Source organism: Pseudovirgaria hyperparasitica (genome assembly GCF_010093815.1).
Source record: "Pseudovirgaria hyperparasitica strain CBS 121739 unplaced genomic scaffold EJ05scaffold_2, whole genome shotgun sequence".
Taxonomy (NCBI): domain Eukaryota; kingdom Fungi; phylum Ascomycota; class Dothideomycetes; order Acrospermales; family Acrospermaceae; genus Pseudovirgaria; species Pseudovirgaria hyperparasitica.
Window position 1 is genome coordinate 509,417 of NW_022985550.1, and position 16,295 is coordinate 525,711.

Here is a 16,295-nt window from a genome sequence, read left to right on the forward strand (position 1 = left end):
TACCTACTATCCACATTCGTCCTCCTCATACCCTTCGAATCATACCTCTCGTCGCCATTTCATCCGATCCTTTTCGTCGGGAGATCCTTACCTACCCCAATTGTTATCTTCATTTCCTCCGACTCGAACGTTGACCCGATCGTGGTCGGAGAATTGCTTGACAGGGCACGGCCGATGTATGGTCGTGATATGAAATAGATGGACTTTTGATACGGCTGCCGGATCCTGAACCAGCCTGCACTCTACTGCACTACTTTCGCTGATACCCAGTCGATTTTCCTACCTCATACTCGAACATTTCTCTCCATCTATGATGTTCCATTCATGATACACAAGAGCTTGCCATCCCATTGAGATACTAAAGATCCATCTAGCGTATCACACTCACTCTTCAATCAAAGTGCGCCCTTTGTTGGAGGTGTGTTCTTACACCAGACCATGTCACTTCCGAAACCCCAGACAGAGCTCAAGGGCCAGTGCTCAGTGGTATACCAAAATACGTTGTTCGTCTATTCGCCTGATGCTTTCCAGTCGATAGAGCTGTCAGAAGGAGCAGCATGGGCGTCTCTGGACAAGGGCACAAGCATCGCCGGAGCTCAATGTGTCAACGTTGTGTCTGCCGATAATCCTGACGCAGATGCGCTCTTCATAGTCGGAGGAAGGCCAATCGCAGAAGATATCATTACAGCATATCCCGGACTGCAGAGATACTCGTATAAGGATAAGAAGTGGGACTGGATACGGCCAGGAGATTGGGTCACCCAGAATCGACAGAACCATGGCGCCGCCTATCTGAACTCGACAAAGCAATTGCTAGTATACGCAGGCTCTCAGTCCGGCGATACTGGTCCATCCTCTGCCACCTTCCTAATATCTACGGAGCCTCCGTATGCGGTTTCGGCTACCAGCTCGTCTGCACCGCCCAGCGTGAATCCGATTCTTCTCCCTTGGAATGATACTACTACAATCGTCTTGGGCGGGAGTGAACAGAATAAAAATGTCTATACGTTCAGCTCTCCAGGTGGATGGCAAGAGCTTGGTGTCGATCTAGAGCAGGGTATCCACCAGGCGACTATGCAGACCACAGTCATTGCCGGTGACGATGGAAGCAAGGTGCTCGAAGTCTTTGATATGGGATCCACACCGAATGTTGTCAAACGCGTCGTCCTGCTTGGCAAGGATGGCCAGGTCGCTCCTTTTGGACAAACAGTTGGCCCGCCACCGACAAGTCGGACGAAACGGCTAGATGTGAACAATTGGCCGGAATACAACGCGACGTATGCGCCATCAACATCTCGTACCGGCTTTTCGGTTGCTTCTGCTCCGAATGGCTACGCGGTAATATCTGGCGGTAATGTTGATGATCCACTTTGCATCTTTGACCAACGACAGAATAGCTGGGTCAACGCGACTGCGCTATTTGCTGGTAGCCAAGTCATTGTTACTGGTGAACCTGATCCGTCTACAACACCTACACCTTCTGCTATAGCAACTCCGACTTCGTCAGCCACCCCTTCGACGACTCCTGTAGTTGCGAGCGATGGCAAGGACCGAATGCTGACTGTACTTGGCGCCACTCTCGGCACTATCTTCGGAATCGCTGCTATTCTTCTCGTCATCCTGCTGCTGCTGCGATGGAAGCGACTGAAGAGGGAACGCGCACAAGGAGACGACTATATCGAAAAAGAAGGACGATTAAGCTTTGCTGACCGCGGAGCTGACTTCATGAAAGAGGCTGGCATATCCAACAGAGATAGCCCGAGTGGCAGAAAGCCGTGGCAGACCTCTATGAATGGATCACATAGTTCCCTCGCGATTATCACAGGACGCGCTGGTCAAGGACATAAGCGAGCTCAAGGTAGTGATGCAAGCACCGCTGGACTGACCTTACACAAAGGTCCCTTGGGGTATAATGATGCCGTTGAGATGACAAGGATCAAAGAACATCCTTCCGACGACGCGCTCCGCAAGGAGATTGGGGGTGGGATGCTCACACCAGCTGCTGCTAAATCTGCACCCAAACAAGGCCAACGTAGTTCTGGTTGGAGCAGATATTTCTCCGGAAATGAAGCCACCAACCTAGCCAATATGCGGACAGATCGATCGACATATGCTTCCGATCGCACAAGCGGCAATAGCGAGTCAAATTACACGAGTTCGCGGATTGGTAGCCAGCCCTTGCAACAGATCGCTCCGTTAGATGTCAAGTTCGAGAACCAACGCATCAGCCGCGTCGCGACCGGCAGTCCCACCCTTGGCCATTCGCACGAGGACTTGCATGGTCAACAGGCACAGCTAGCTAGGGCCAATTCATTGAATGGCTCTGTTTCAAGTCTGGGAGCCGACGACGACCATCACGCTGAAGCGACGCAGGGATGGTCCCCTGTCCCTCCTTCGAACTGGCTTGATCGTCCCACGAGCAGTACATACACAGACAGCAACCGTGGAAGCGGCTTCCCCATCCAGGATGGCGCGTCATCATTCTACAACTCTGATTACTCCTCGTCAAGGAATGTCGACAGAGATACCATCAGCGACCTCTACGCTCGGCCTGCCATACCAGTTGGTCGAGAAAGCACTGTGACAGTGTTCCCTCGAGGGACCCCGGCAACTCAGCAGAGTAGAGGTCCGAATGGCAAAACACAAGGCGACATGAGCTGGCTGAATCTCGGTGTCGGTAATCACTGAAGACAGACCTCTAGACCCTTCTGCCGATTCGTTATGAAACACATCGCGTGTGCACTTGTCGGCGTACCATGATGACATTCGTTTTCTTTTATCTCGGTTGAAGATACCACCATGAAGCATTACGCACGTGTTCTATACCATTTGCGCTACGCGCATTCTTTTCCGGGCACATCATCCATCACTTGCATGCATGTTTCCTGCTCCAAAGCAGCAGCGCTGGCGTCACGACCTCTTTTGTCTTTTGACCACTTTTTGATCTCCCTTTCCCCCAAACCCATCAGCCGCGCTGGTCCTGAGCATTTTCCACACCTCCACACCTCCACACCAATCATTTCCTCTTGGGTTTCTTTCTCTTTCTTCTTTTTCATGTTTCATATCCGGCGGCTCGAGCCCGTGTTGTGGTTGCATTGCAATTGCGTGTGCGATAGATATCTTTGTACTCTCAAAGGAGGGGCTTGCTTTGTTTCATGTTGGTTGGTGCACAGACACACATCTTTTTTCCCCCTTTTTTTTTGCTTACAGCCGCAAAAAAGTGTTGGGCGTGCTGCTTCCTGGGGATATCGGTGGAGCGTACCGTCATGCATGCGTGCATGCATGCATCATCTTGTCTTCTGGCCCTGACTTGAACTGGTCTGGGACTAGACGGTGAGTGAGAGTGGGAAAGGAAGGCCTTTTGTGTCGAGGGAGAAGAAAAGGAGAAGGAAAGGAGAGGAGAGGATAGGATAGGACAGGATAGGATAGGACAGGATAGGACAAATGGTCTCTACCTCCTCCCAGTCACGTGGCTTGGCTTGGCTTGGCTTGGTTTTTGCCTCCGCTGGCGACGGGTGGGTGCTAATATATAGTAATGACAGTGTCAAGACTTGAGAGTGAGAGATTGTGTGTGTATGATTGTGTGTGTATGATTGTGTGTGTGTGTGTGTGTGTGTGTGTGTGTGTGTGTGTGTGTGTGTGTGTGTGTGTGTGTGTGTGTGTGTGTGTGCTATCTATGTATGTATGTGTGCCATGAGGTGAGAGGGTAAAGCAACAAAGTAAACAAGTCAAGACCACCGAAACATCTAAGTCCAAAATCACACACAAAACATCCTAAAACATCTCTCTCTCCCCCCTCCCCCTAAAAATATCCATGGCTATGAATGAACGATGAAGCGTACCGACATACGCTTCTTCTTCTTCTTCCTGCCTTGTTCTTCCTGCTCTCTTCCCCACTGTATGCGTATATGCATATATGTATATATTTAGATAGATAGATAGAGAGGCATATATGTATAGATAGGTATATATGTATAGATAGGTATATATGTATAGATAGTTATATATAGATAGTTATATATAAATATATACCGCACACGCGCACGCTCCACACGTACGCACACACGCATGCATGCACGGATACGCACGCATAGATATACACGTGCGCGTCGTGCGGGTTTGTCTAGGTTTGCGATCTTGTGCTGTGTGTGTGTGTGTATTTTGTATTGTTTATATTGGGTTTAAGAGGGAGATGTTGTAATTGGTAGGGCTGGGAGATTTTTGGGGGTGTGTGGGGAAGAGGGTGAGGGAGTGAGAGGGAGTGAGATTGAGGTGGTGAGGGCTTGAGAGGGAGTTGTTTAGATTGGTGTATCAAGGGGTTGGAATTGGATTTGTGCGGGGTTTGGAATGGATTTGGATGTTTGGATGGAGCTGGAGGTTTGGGCGTGTTGAGTGCTATGCTTGCTGATTGGTGTGGGATCGATGCATTTCTTTTCTCTTTTGTTTTCCACAGGGGAAGGGGCAACAACGAAGGGTAGGACTTCAGTCAGTCATGAGGGAGCTTCGATTGAGCTTCGATAGAGGAGAGGAGAGGTCTGCTAGGGTGGTGGTGACGGACGTGAAATCATAGTTGAGAAGTGTACATATCAGACATAAAACACCACTGATCGCAATCTATAATGCGCGATATCTATGCCTCGCACACGTACTCCTCCTCCCTACTCCTCCTGACGCGCAACCCAGTCCAGCACACGCCCGATATACGCCCTGCTGATCATACCACACTCCTCTGAGTCTGTCAAGTCTATCTTGTCAATGCCATCACTAGACTGTTCATCAGGCACTGCTGTACCATCACCACCACCTCCCCTCCCCCCGACCCAATTCCCCCTCCACAGCGGAATCAAAGCCTTGGCCTGGTGATCTCCAGGCGCAGCGTCCAACCGCGCGAGCCAGATATGCGGGGGGATGAATTGCGTTTGTTGGGGGTGCTTCCTGGATGCTGCCCATTGTGTGATCCAGGTTTGGATGTGGGACCAGGGGGTGTGTGTTGCGGGGTTGGTGTTTGAGATTGGGGTGATTGTTATGGCGGATTGAGATGCTGGTTGTGGTAGACTGTGCATTTCCGCAACGACGCGGCGCGCGGCCACATCGACGGGGAGCCAATCTACGGCTTTGAGATGTGCGGATGCGAGATCGGGGAGGGTAATGTTATCCTGTCCACTATCATCACTGCAGAGGTCGAGCTTGAGCTTAAGCCCGGCAGATAGCATCAGCGGCCACGCCTCACGCGCATTCCAGATCCCCGTCGTCGAGGCTCCGCTCAGCTGTCCGACGCGCAGGACCGAGACCGCGACTGCTGCACTGGAATTGCGAGAGAGGCTGTCCAGGACGCGCTCTGCGACCCATTTGCTCTGCGCGTAGCCTAGATCTGCTGCGTCGTGGGGGTGTGCTGAGATGGAGTGGTCTTGCTTTGTGTTGGCGGATGCGCGTGCGATGCTGGCGACTGAGGAGCAGAAGATGAGTCTTTTAGGTGGTAGACTTGGGTGTGATTGTGCAGCGCCGAGGAGGAGGAGGGTGTGCAGATTGACGACGCCCTCGAGTTGCGGCGCGAAGGATTTGAGGGGCAGGGTGAAGTTGACGTCCCATGCGGCGTGGATGACGTGTGTTGTCTGAGAGACGAGTGAGGCGTAGGTTTCGGGCGAGAGGCCGAGGAGGGGGTGTTTGAGGTGGAAGGGGATGTATGTGATTTTGTCGAGTGCAGACTTGGGGAGGGTTTGGGCGAGGTGGTGGATGTTTAATGCGGCTTCGACGCGGCTTTGTGCGGTGGTTGTTTGTTTGGAGTGAGGGTTTGCGCTGGAGTCGCGGATGAGGAGGAATATGTTTGAGATGCTGGGGTCGGTGAGGAGGTGGTGGAGGATGTGGGTTCCTAGGAAGCCTGTGCTGCCAGTTAAGATCACTTTTGCTTTGCCTGGTTGTGAGGCTTCTGCTGTTGTATGGGTGTGTTTTGCAGCGTGCTCCAATAGCTGCGGTTGGAGAGCCATGTATTGGTCTACCATGGCCCGCATCTCGTCATCTTTGGTAGTTTGATTAGCATCCATCGAGCCAGTCTTCCCGGTACGTTCTAGCACGAAGTTGACCAAGGCATTGATTGATCCACATTCGTACACGACGCTCAGGGGTACCAGAGGCCGTATTCGAGCGGGAAGCATGCCGCAGATCTGTTTGCGAATGACAATGGACTTGGCAGAATCCATGCCAGCCTCGAACAGGTCCTGATCGGGGCTGAAATTGTCTGACTGGTGAAGGGCGCTGCAGACGAGATGTTTGATTTTCTCACGCATGTTGGCGGGATCTCCTGTCAAGCAGTCTGCACCATCGTCCTCGTGATCAGAGTTATAGATGCGATTGATCTCAGAACTAAATTCCGCAATGAATCCGCTTCGTATGACACCCCCTTTGCTGTTCTTGCGAACTCGACTATGTGCCGAAAAGGATAGGATGCATAAGTTTGTCTTCTCAAGCTTTGCATGAGACGGGCTCGACATGTTTACTTGCTGTATATGATGCCATATGTTTTCATGGGCATCGACGTCCTTGATTTTGTCCTGGCTTGCGGCCATGAAGATAATGGCTGCAGGAAATGGTCTGTCGTCGCCGATAACGATGGCATCTTCAATTATCTCGATACGACGAAGCGCTTGCTCAATGGGCGTCGGATCGAATTTCTTGCCAGTACTGAGTGTCAATTGTGCATCTGATCGACCAATATAGTTCCAAGCACCGTCGATTCCTTCGTGTGGTATGAACACATCATGTGTATTGAAAGGTCGTCTTGCATGCGCTGCTACAGACACAAGCGGCCAGTTTTCCTCAACTATAAGTTCATGCCGACCATCGGCCATGCGTTGGAAGTTCAGTCCTTCCGAATTACGGCAGCGCAGTACGTGCCATCGTTTGTCATTCGCATAGTCACGCTGCGATGACAACAGAAATCCGCATTCAGAACTGCCAAATCGACTGACGAGGTTGATACCTTCAGCCACGATCTTATCTCCAAGTTCTCGGGGCATTGCGGCACCACCGACGCCGACCGCACTCAAACGCCGAAGTCTATCTTTCAACGCTGTCGATTCGACTATAGTCTCTAAGACGAAGGGAACGCATGATAGAAACTGAAGTTTGGTAGCGGGGAACCTTGGATGGGTTTCCGCTATACGATCAATGCCATCGATGCAAGATGAGATAATCTGTGAGGTGATGGGCATAGTGCGTTCTGGAAATATCCATAGTGGCGAGGCTGCACTCCATGAACGCAATAGATCCGCAATACCACCCGAGTATAGTGGGGTCGTGGTGAATGTACTGCTGCGTTGGTCTATATCACCACAGCCTTGTAGTCTGGGTAGCACACCTACAGCTCCATGGTGAGTTGAAGGTATTAGCTTTGGAAGTCCGGTTGTGCCGGATGAGTGACGATAGAATGCGATTGATTCAGGGGGCTCAGATTGGTTTGCAGTCTTTTTTCCCGCAGTATGGAGTTCGCTTCTACAGACTGAGTCCAGTGATGGCCACGGCAATTCAAACTGCTTCACGCCTTCTCTTGTTCGGTCGTCACTATCGTGGTGCTCCGAATTGGACGAATCCTTGGGCCTGTGACACAATGCCTCCGAGACCACACCTGCATGTTCACGGTCGAAACATATGGCAAATGACCTGCTCAGCTTGATCAAGTGCAATATGGCCTCCGGTGAATTTTGTGGCCTGATTCAGTCAATCGATGGAGATATATTAGGGTATAAGCTTGCTTACGAGACGAGAAGTACCTCGTAGCCCGACCGGATGAACGCCAACCACGTGAGCAGAAACACAATTGAACTGGATGCTATGAGCGCAATGCACTGCTTCCCCTGTTGGTTCTGTCCAAACACATGGCGGAAATGCTGACTGAGTCGACAAGTTTGCTCATCCACTTCGGCAAAGGCTGCAATCTGAAGTCAGATAAGTTTATTGAAGGACGCTCATTTTGAGCATACTCAACAGCTCCTCGACAAGCCCATCTTGTGAGTGTCCTGATGTCTTGTCTGGTGTGACACATCCCACAGCGAGGTGTCCACCGTAGTTTTGGGCCAGGAACGATACAAACTCATCAATATTGTTGAATTGTGCATGTTCACTCACAAGGCCCTCTGGCGTCTGACGAATTCGTACTTCGTAATTGCCCCTGTTATGTGCCAAGGCTTCTGAGAGCGTACACGTGAAATACGAGGGTATCATTATTGCAGCGCGAGGTCTCGTGACATTGTCCTCTGGGGTCTAGCCAGCAGCAGCAGCAGTCAAGCATAAATCACTCATCTCGTCCAACATACGGGAAGAGCGGCATTAATTCATGTCGGGATAAATCGCAAAGGCAAAGCCTGTTGTCAATAAACAACGTGTTATCGCGCTGCCAGGTTCCGTGTCCACTTTCTTGCATACGATGATGACTTCGATCATGGCAATTTACATCATCATGAAGCATAAATGCCGTGTAATAACAAACCTAGCTCATGTAGTTTCGTGTTGTTTGGCTGAGAGTGATGAGACATAGTGGACGACGTCACGATATCGTGCCAAGAGGTGGTCGACTAGCCTGAGACAGTTAGAGTTTGGTCCCTATTCTCCGGGGGGATCCCTGTGGTCCATAACGCTCTGCAACGGTCAGATCTAGATCTCCGGCTTTGGAGAATCCTATGTTACGCTGCCCTAAGCGACAGCTCCATACTTTGCACGTCCATGCGGAAAATTTGTATCAACGGAAATGGTTCCGATGTCACACAAACATGTGTCGAGTGTATTGCGTGAGATACCAAGGTTATTCATCACTAATTGACTTCGAGATCAGAAGAGGGTACATTTTGCCATTGTGCTGAATATACTAGACGTCACTTAAGCTGATATACTAGTTGGTCTGTGCTTATGACTAACTACTCCACTTTCGGACTTATGCTTGCACCGGCTGCAGTAATTTACTCTCATTCATCAGATCACCATTCTCGTGGTGTGCGTCCTGCACAAGTGCCTTGTGACCGTTCGGGATTTTGCTTGACATGCCATTCGAGTGGCCGTTGGCAGAGCCGTTTGGTTGCCCTTTGCCGAGATTCTTGGGTGACACTACAGTTGGCTCACCAGTATCAGAAGCATCCACATATGCTTCGAGACCATCCCCACTGCGGGGAAAGCCTGCGGTATACTTCTTGTGGTCTTTCAGGACTCGCTGCAGATCTCCCACGGAAAACTCGTTCACGAACTGACATTGGCCCAGAGGACTAGGCACTGCAAGTCGTAGGGCACCATCCCGGGTCTTCAGGATTGCCTCCGTACCCTTCTCGATGGCTACATCATCGTACAACTGATGATCAATACTGAGACCTGCGCGGGAGAAAAGCGTAAGAATGCGTGTGTGATCCTCCTTGGAAAGCATGCCACGATCGTAAGCGAGAGTTGCTGTGTATGCCATGTCGATGCTGATCGCATGGCCGTGGCGAAGGGGTGGTTCAGGCTGAAGTTCGTGGAAAGGTGACCATCTGTTGTAATCAGCACAGTACCTTCGTAATCCCTATCGGAATACCTACGTATGACCATACGCAATGACTCGGTCAAGCATAATCTCATGCAGATTGGGAGTCTCAAGTTTCAACATCTCGTAGATTGCATCGTAACAGATTTCGTCTGCAACCTTGCGAACCTCGGGTCTGCTGCCCTCAAGACGCCCAAATTTGGTGTCGATGAGCTCCTCGCAGTATCTGTCGAGAGAATTAAAAGTCTTCAAGTCAGCGCAGGAGCTGATCTTAATAATCTCCGCAAAACCGTTCCGGACCTGCGCAATGGGAAGCGTCTTCAGAAAGCTGAAGTCAAGGAAAGTCCAGATCGGAGCATGGTAAGCTCCAAGGCGATTCTTGTAGTTTCCGTAATTGACAGCAACTTTGATACTCACACTTGCATCAATCAGCCCAATGAGAGTAGTAGGCACGCGAATAAAGTTGGTTGTGCGCCTGTAGCATGCGCAGGCAAATCCAGCGACGTCAGTCACTAGTCCACCTCCAACGACCAGGACAGGCTCTTTGCGGATGATGCCGAAATTGGTCATGGACTCGACAATCTTCAGAAGAGTCTCGATACTCTTGGCCTTTTCTCCCACAGCCATGGCATGAAATGTGACAGGAATGTTGTAGTGGTCGAAATATTTCTTGATCTCATCTGCGTAGAGCGCTTTCATATTCTCATCTAGAACAGTCAAGACGCGGCCCCATTTCTGGTAACATTCCGCGAGTTGTTTATTCTTGATGTCGAAAACACCCTCAACGAAAGCGAAATCGTAGTTTAGCTTCTCGTAGCCAGCAACGGAAAACCCATTGTCTGTTTTAGTGACAGAAGCTTGCATGTCTGACATGGTGAAAGTATCGATCGAAGTGAGGTGACTGGTAAGGGATGATTCAAGCTGACTGAGGGAAATGGAAACAGCGATTTTGCTGTAGACGTGCAGATCTCAAAACCGACATGCGAGTCTGGTATCAGTAGCTTCAGCAAAGAGTGCGTGGAAAACTGAATGTCCAGAGGGCCATGGAGGAAGCACTCAATATATACGCCAGAATGGTTCCACGTGCAAAGGGGGGACGGGACGAAAAGCTAAGCTCGCTTTGGTGTCCACATGAAAACATGTCCGTGAAATGATGAGGTCTGCTAAAGAGAGGTCGATCATGCAATGAGTGACCCACTTGTGGCACAACAGTGACGTCCACGACATATGCTGATAGTGAGCCAAATACCGTGGTGCATTTCGACATGCTGGTCGACTGGGGAACGCTCCGACTTAATTGTTGTTTAGAAAGCATTTGTCTCTCGATATTTCAAGATTCAGCACTACCATTCACATAATATCCGTGTAAATGTCGACAGCCACCATGGTGACCCAAGACTACAAGCAAAAGGAAGACATATGGGTAATGACTTTAGTGATGCATGCCAGAAATTTGCTGACGTGGTCTCCTAGTTCGACGACGGCCGAGAAGAGCGATTGCTTGAATATGTGAAAGAACATCTGGACCTGGCAGCTTCCAATAAGTCCGAAGAGGTCATTCGTCTCATTGATGAGTTCGGCGTGAACCATCATTATATGATGAATGTCGGAGCTCGAAAGGGACGAATCGTCACTGAAGTCATCACGCAACGCAAGCCGAAGACAATGATAGAGCTTGGGAGTTATATTGGATATTCAACGGTGTTGTTCGCCGCGGCGATGCGGGATGCTGGAGGACAAGAATATATTTCATTTGAACGCGAGCCTAAATTCGCACGCGTTGCGGCCGCGATGGTCGAACTAGCAGGACTGGCCAATCACGTACGATTTGTTATTGGTCCAAGCTCAAATGGTCTCGTGGAAGAGCATAAGGCTGGCCGCTTGAGTCAGGCCGATGTGGTCTTTCTAGATCACTACAAACCAGCATACGTCAAGGACTTGAAGATAATGGAGTCACTTGGGGTGATTCGAGTTAATACTGTCCTGGTAGCGGACAATGTTATTGAGCCAGGTAATCCGACCTACCTAGAGTACGTCAGGAGCACACCAGAGAAAAAGCAGCAGCGCTTAAAGGGGGAAGCAGCCACGTCAGATGATTCGATTGCATTCCCATCTCGCGCAGTTAATCAATATACTAAGGAGTATGCTACTGATAAGACTGAGCTTCCAGGGCTACCAGGCATTGTTTACAAGAGTCGGATTGAGCACAGCCATGAGCCCACAGGAGTGCCAGATGGTATTGAGATAACCGTTTGCTTATCATTACCAAGTCCGAATTAGTATAGGGAAGGTACTCGATACAAAGATCTTTACCCTGCTCACTTGTCACGCTTTGAAGATTTTCGCCGTGCTAACATTGATCTCCTTCCACCTGAGCCCGCAATAAGTTGCCAAAATTAACTCCAAAGGCCAAAACAAATGATTGAGAACAAACCAGGGCAGTGGATCCCACCATACGAATGTTGGATCTCTCCAGGTGCACAAATTACGAATGGCGAGAAGTATCTGCTGAACAAGACTCGACCTATTCACATCAGCTGTACCAAACAGTAAACCCCACAGAGATCCGGCGACCAGTACAACCAGATCATGGGCCATCCAGTAGTAGCCAGATTCTGATTCCGTTGTCGCATGCAATAATTGGCCAGCTGGAACGCGAGTCAAACATTCGAGGTACTTGTCCGCCAATTCCTGCTCGAGTCCCTCGAAGAGAACGGTGGCTGTATGGCATCTCGGATTGCATTCGATTGGGGCTAATGTACCGATGAATCCATTCTCGGTCGATCGATAGCGGACGAGGAAATCGAAGCTCATGTGTCCGGTAATATCGCCGAGTCCGGAAGCGTAGTTAATGGTGAATTCAAGCATCTTATTGTATAATACAGATTTTGTGTCCAACCGCTGGTAGTGCATGAGCACAGATGCACTTGGACACGCGGTGAATGCGCGAACTTCTCCTTTGATGATGAGTGCATGTGTGCAGTACTCTTCCCCACTATCAATGAACTCCTGCAGTATCCATTGACGGCCATTCGAGAAGTCCAGATTGCTCAAAGTCTGCTCAGCGTGTGCCTCATCCTGGAGACTGATAAGCGGAAGAGAGCCTCGACTGGCATCATCCATATTGGCGCTCTTGATCATATATCGTACGTCGAGCTCATCTTTAGTGGTTTTTCGCATCTTCTTAAGCAGAATCCGAATACCATTCAGACTGCTAAGTGCGTACCATTTAACATTGGCTAGCTTTAGCTCAGTGGTCTTCTTCATGAACTCGAACTTGTTGTCTAAGGTTGATACAGTCGATTCGTCGAATTGGAACACCTTGCATTTTGTCTTTCGCTCGATCGCGTTCGCCAACATTGCATCCTCTACCGCAGTTGCGACTCCAGAACAACTGATCCATAGATCTATGCGCTCGAAATTGACGATGTTGACAACCTGGGAGATGTAGGCCTCTATGCCATATACGGCTGGATTCTTCAGAGCAAAAAACTTCCTGATGGACCTGGAAAACCTGCCACAGTAAATATTTCCGTGGCCATCATCAAAGTCACCCGCGACAATGTCACATCCGCCAAGGTACATCGTGCGCGCAAGGAAAAGGCCTTTGGCCATCTTGACGCCTGTAACCAAAATCCGAGGCTGAGATCCGCCAATGTTTCGAACATGTCTTCTTGGAGCCTGCCTAATATGTAGAGTTTGTAGTGCGATTGCGAACAGGGTGATGGTGCCACTAACGGGCAGGAATACACCGCTCAGGATGAGTATCAATATTGTACGACATGAGTGAAGAATGGTTGAGTCTCCGCACTTGAGGTCCATCATATTTGGACAAAGGAGACTTTGGAGGTAAACACACGATCATACCTTTCCTGACGATTGATCAAAAGTACTATGTCCTAAGACGTGCGCTACGAACCCTGTTTACTAGTTGGGGTGACAATGACCCAGACGATAGGAGTCAATTACGTCATGTTTGTCGAGTGCGACTTTCAGTGCTGGGATGCGATAGGAGATGCCGGAAGATTTGACAGGCAAATAATCACTCTTAGCCTCTAGGTTGTGGCGTCCTATGGATGGTGGTGATTAGCACGAGGAAGTTCAACGAAGAAGGTTCCATAGTAGCGCGTTAGCTTTGAGATGCTTGACGGTTTATTAGTGCCTCTAGTTCCTAGTTGGTAAAAGCTGCAGAGAAGAAGTTGATGAGAGAATGGAGCACTGCATGGATACTGAATTTTCAGCCATCCGTATATCCATAGTTACATGGGAAAGCTTGGCGCCCGATGTTCGCCGTGTCACCAACACACACGATTTAGTATAATCGACATTTTTATCTATTACCGCCGTATAATACTTATATAGTACTAAATATTACTAAATATTAGTTCTATATAATTCTTATTATATCTCTATAGCCTTTATATTACTTTATATTATCTATAATACCTCTAAAACTATAAAAAAAGAGTAGTTATATAGAGATATTCTTACGTCTAGCTAGATATATACCCCTATATTTAAAGGCGCTCTAGATAGATATAGGGGAGGTATTAGGGGTCTATAGTACTATATATTAGTTATACTACCTCTTTAATACTATACTATATAGTTATAGATACTATATAAGCGTAGTATAGTAGTAATAGATAAAAATATCGATTATACTAAATCGTGCGTGTTGGTGACACGGGCGAACATCGGGCGCCAAGCTTTCCCATGTAACTATGGATATACGGATCCATAAGCGGGCCCGTGCGTACACACCAAGGTCCAAGATTCGGATCTCACATCCGCATGAATCTCCTACGCCTCTGTCACCGGTAATGACAGCAAATCCTTTTGATACCAACTGAGGCTATTAGATAGCCCTGTATCAATTCAAGGAGCTCATATGTGCGCGTCTGATCTGACCCAGTCCCAGTCTAAGCCCATGGACCCGCTATAGGCTATAGCTTGCTCTTTAGGCACATCTGCCTCTACGCAAAACGAACATTAGGATCAGTAAGCTCTGCACCGTTTCCATCGAAATTCAGAGCGATCGGTCGGCTCACGCAACACGCGGCACACGTAATAACATGGCGTTTCGCTTTCTGTCGGTACTGATACTGGTAATTCCGAAGCCAGCTGCAATTCGCCTGAACATCGAAAAGTTTGCCGAATTGCGTGATAGCCCCATTTTAAATCTGCTCACAATAGACAAATATAATACACCACAGGATGCCAAACAAGGATAACATTGCATTCCCTAGCTCTTCATCTGTCGTAAGTCACTCATAATCAACACTCTCCTCCAGGTCAGCTATATTATTATCGTCTACAGTATCTGGGCTCCGAGGACAGTCGCCATGTCAACTACTTCCTTCGACAATACCGCCATATATCCCCAAAAGCTGTCGCTCTTTAGATCTGTACCTTTCCAGATCCTAGTAGCATGTGGAGTCTCATTCACGGCACCCGGAATGTGGGATGCTCTCGGTGGACTCGGTGCTGGAGGTGCTGCTGAACCATACGCAGTGTCTGCTGCCAATGCTCTCGTGTATGGTTTGTTTTCTGTTGTATGCGTGGCTGCCGGAGCTATCAACAATCGTATCGACCTCAAATACGGACTCGCTTTAGGCGCTATCGGGTACCCACTGTATGGCGCAGGACTGTACACGAACAGTACAGGCACCAACACATGGTTTCTGTTGTTTGGTAGCGCTCTTTGTGGAATTTCTGCTGGGTTCTTTTGGGCAGCTGAAGCAGCAATCATCATTGGATATCCATCACCGTCGGACCGAGCATTCTATCTTGCAATCTGGCAAACAGCAAAGGCTGCTGGCCCCATAGTTGGCGGCGCTATCAATCTAGGGTTGAATGCAAACAGGGAGACGGCAGGCTCCGTTTCGTCTTCTACCTACATCGTATTCATCGTCATAATGTGCCTCGGCTTGCCGATTGCGCTTATGCTCTCTCCAGCCCCAAAGGTTTGGAGAAAAGATGGGAGCAAGATAATCATACACAGAGCTCCTTCATGGGCAGCCGAGTTCAAGGGCATCGGGAATTTGTTAATCAGTCGGCGTATTCTGTTATTACTGCCGGCATTTTTCATTAGCTACTTCTACAACGGGTTCATGAGCACCTGGTTGACAACATACTTCACTGTCCGTGCTAGAGCCTTTTCAAGCTTCTTCACGAACTTTGCCGGAATATTCAGCTCTTTCATTATCGCAGCTCTGCTCGACAATCAAAGAATTCATATCAAGACACGAGCTCGCGTCGCATTCATCGCAATAGTAGCTATCCTCATTGGAACATGGATATGGGCAACAATTCTACAAAGGCAGAACTACGATACGTCAACCCCGCCGGTATTTGACTGGTTCCAGGGAGGTTTCGGAAAAAGCTATGCCTTGATATTCTTCTGGCAATTTGGTGGACAAGCATTCCAGCAGTTCTTATATTGGCTTGTCGGGCAATATGCGACGTCACTGTCGAGCTTAAGCCACCATACTGGTATACTCAGAGGTGTAGAAGCTCTAGGGCAGACTGTTGCTTGGGCGTAAGTGATGGAAAACAAAACAAATCCCTCGAGATTTCCAAGCTAATGGATGCTTTGCAGAATGCAATCGGAGGGTAATGCCAATCATTTCGTAAGTATCGGACTAAACTTTGGTATCACGGTAGTATGTATCATTCCGACCTGGATTGTCCTTTCTGAGCTCGAGTACAGCCATGAAGGGACAGGGGATGATGGTCCCGGGGACTCAGGAATACTAAAAGATGCCGATGAGTCATGACAAGGGCTGGGTAACTA

General features: G+C 49.0%; 6 protein-coding genes across 6 annotated transcripts; 3 read left to right on the top strand and 3 right to left on the bottom strand.

Moving 5' to 3' along the window:
- The first annotated feature begins 73 nt into the window (after positions 1–73).
- EJ05DRAFT_181926 (uncharacterized protein) lies at positions 74–2,874 on the top strand. Its single transcript, XM_033739590.1, has one exon. The coding sequence runs from the start codon at positions 439–441 to the stop codon at positions 2,686–2,688; it is 2,250 nt and encodes a 749-aa protein (XP_033604136.1). The 5' UTR covers positions 74–438; the 3' UTR covers positions 2,689–2,874.
- A 1,740-nt stretch (positions 2,875–4,614) lies between these two features.
- EJ05DRAFT_181932 (acetyl-CoA synthetase-like protein) lies at positions 4,615–8,444 on the bottom strand. The gene is made up of 3 exons (XM_033739591.1): positions 7,977–8,444; positions 7,753–7,924; positions 4,615–7,704 (listed from the first exon to the last, which is right to left on the bottom strand). Exons 1-3 carry the CDS (start codon positions 8,215–8,217, stop codon positions 4,659–4,661), a joined length of 3,459 nt encoding a protein of 1,152 aa, XP_033604137.1. The 5' UTR covers positions 8,218–8,444; the 3' UTR covers positions 4,615–4,658.
- A 479-nt stretch (positions 8,445–8,923) lies between these two features.
- On the bottom strand, positions 8,924–10,372 carry EJ05DRAFT_460523 (Dehydroquinate synthase-like protein; the record flags this gene model as incomplete). Its single annotated transcript, XM_033742615.1, has 2 exons — positions 8,924–9,506; positions 9,555–10,372. The coding sequence occupies 2 exons, from the start codon at positions 10,370–10,372 to the stop codon at positions 8,924–8,926; spliced, it is 1,401 nt and encodes a 466-aa protein (XP_033604138.1).
- A 511-nt stretch (positions 10,373–10,883) lies between these two features.
- EJ05DRAFT_521896 (catechol O-methyltransferase) lies at positions 10,884–11,801 on the top strand (the record flags this gene model as incomplete). Its single annotated transcript, XM_033748774.1, has 2 exons — positions 10,884–10,922; positions 10,973–11,801. The coding sequence occupies 2 exons, from the start codon at positions 10,884–10,886 to the stop codon at positions 11,777–11,779; spliced, it is 846 nt and encodes a 281-aa protein (XP_033604139.1). The 3' UTR covers positions 11,780–11,801.
- On the bottom strand, positions 11,660–13,677 carry EJ05DRAFT_472659 (uncharacterized protein). The gene has a single exon (XM_033743230.1). It carries the CDS (start codon positions 13,322–13,324, stop codon positions 11,825–11,827), a length of 1,500 nt encoding a protein of 499 aa, XP_033604140.1. The 5' UTR covers positions 13,325–13,677; the 3' UTR covers positions 11,660–11,824.
- Positions 13,678–14,844: 1,167 nt separating this feature from the next.
- On the top strand, positions 14,845–16,278 carry EJ05DRAFT_434349 (MFS general substrate transporter; the record flags this gene model as incomplete). The annotated part of the gene is made up of 2 exons (XM_033741653.1): positions 14,845–16,040; positions 16,101–16,278. 2 exons carry the CDS (start codon positions 14,845–14,847, stop codon positions 16,276–16,278), a joined length of 1,374 nt encoding a protein of 457 aa, XP_033604141.1.
- Between the last annotated feature and the right edge of the window lie 17 nt (positions 16,279–16,295).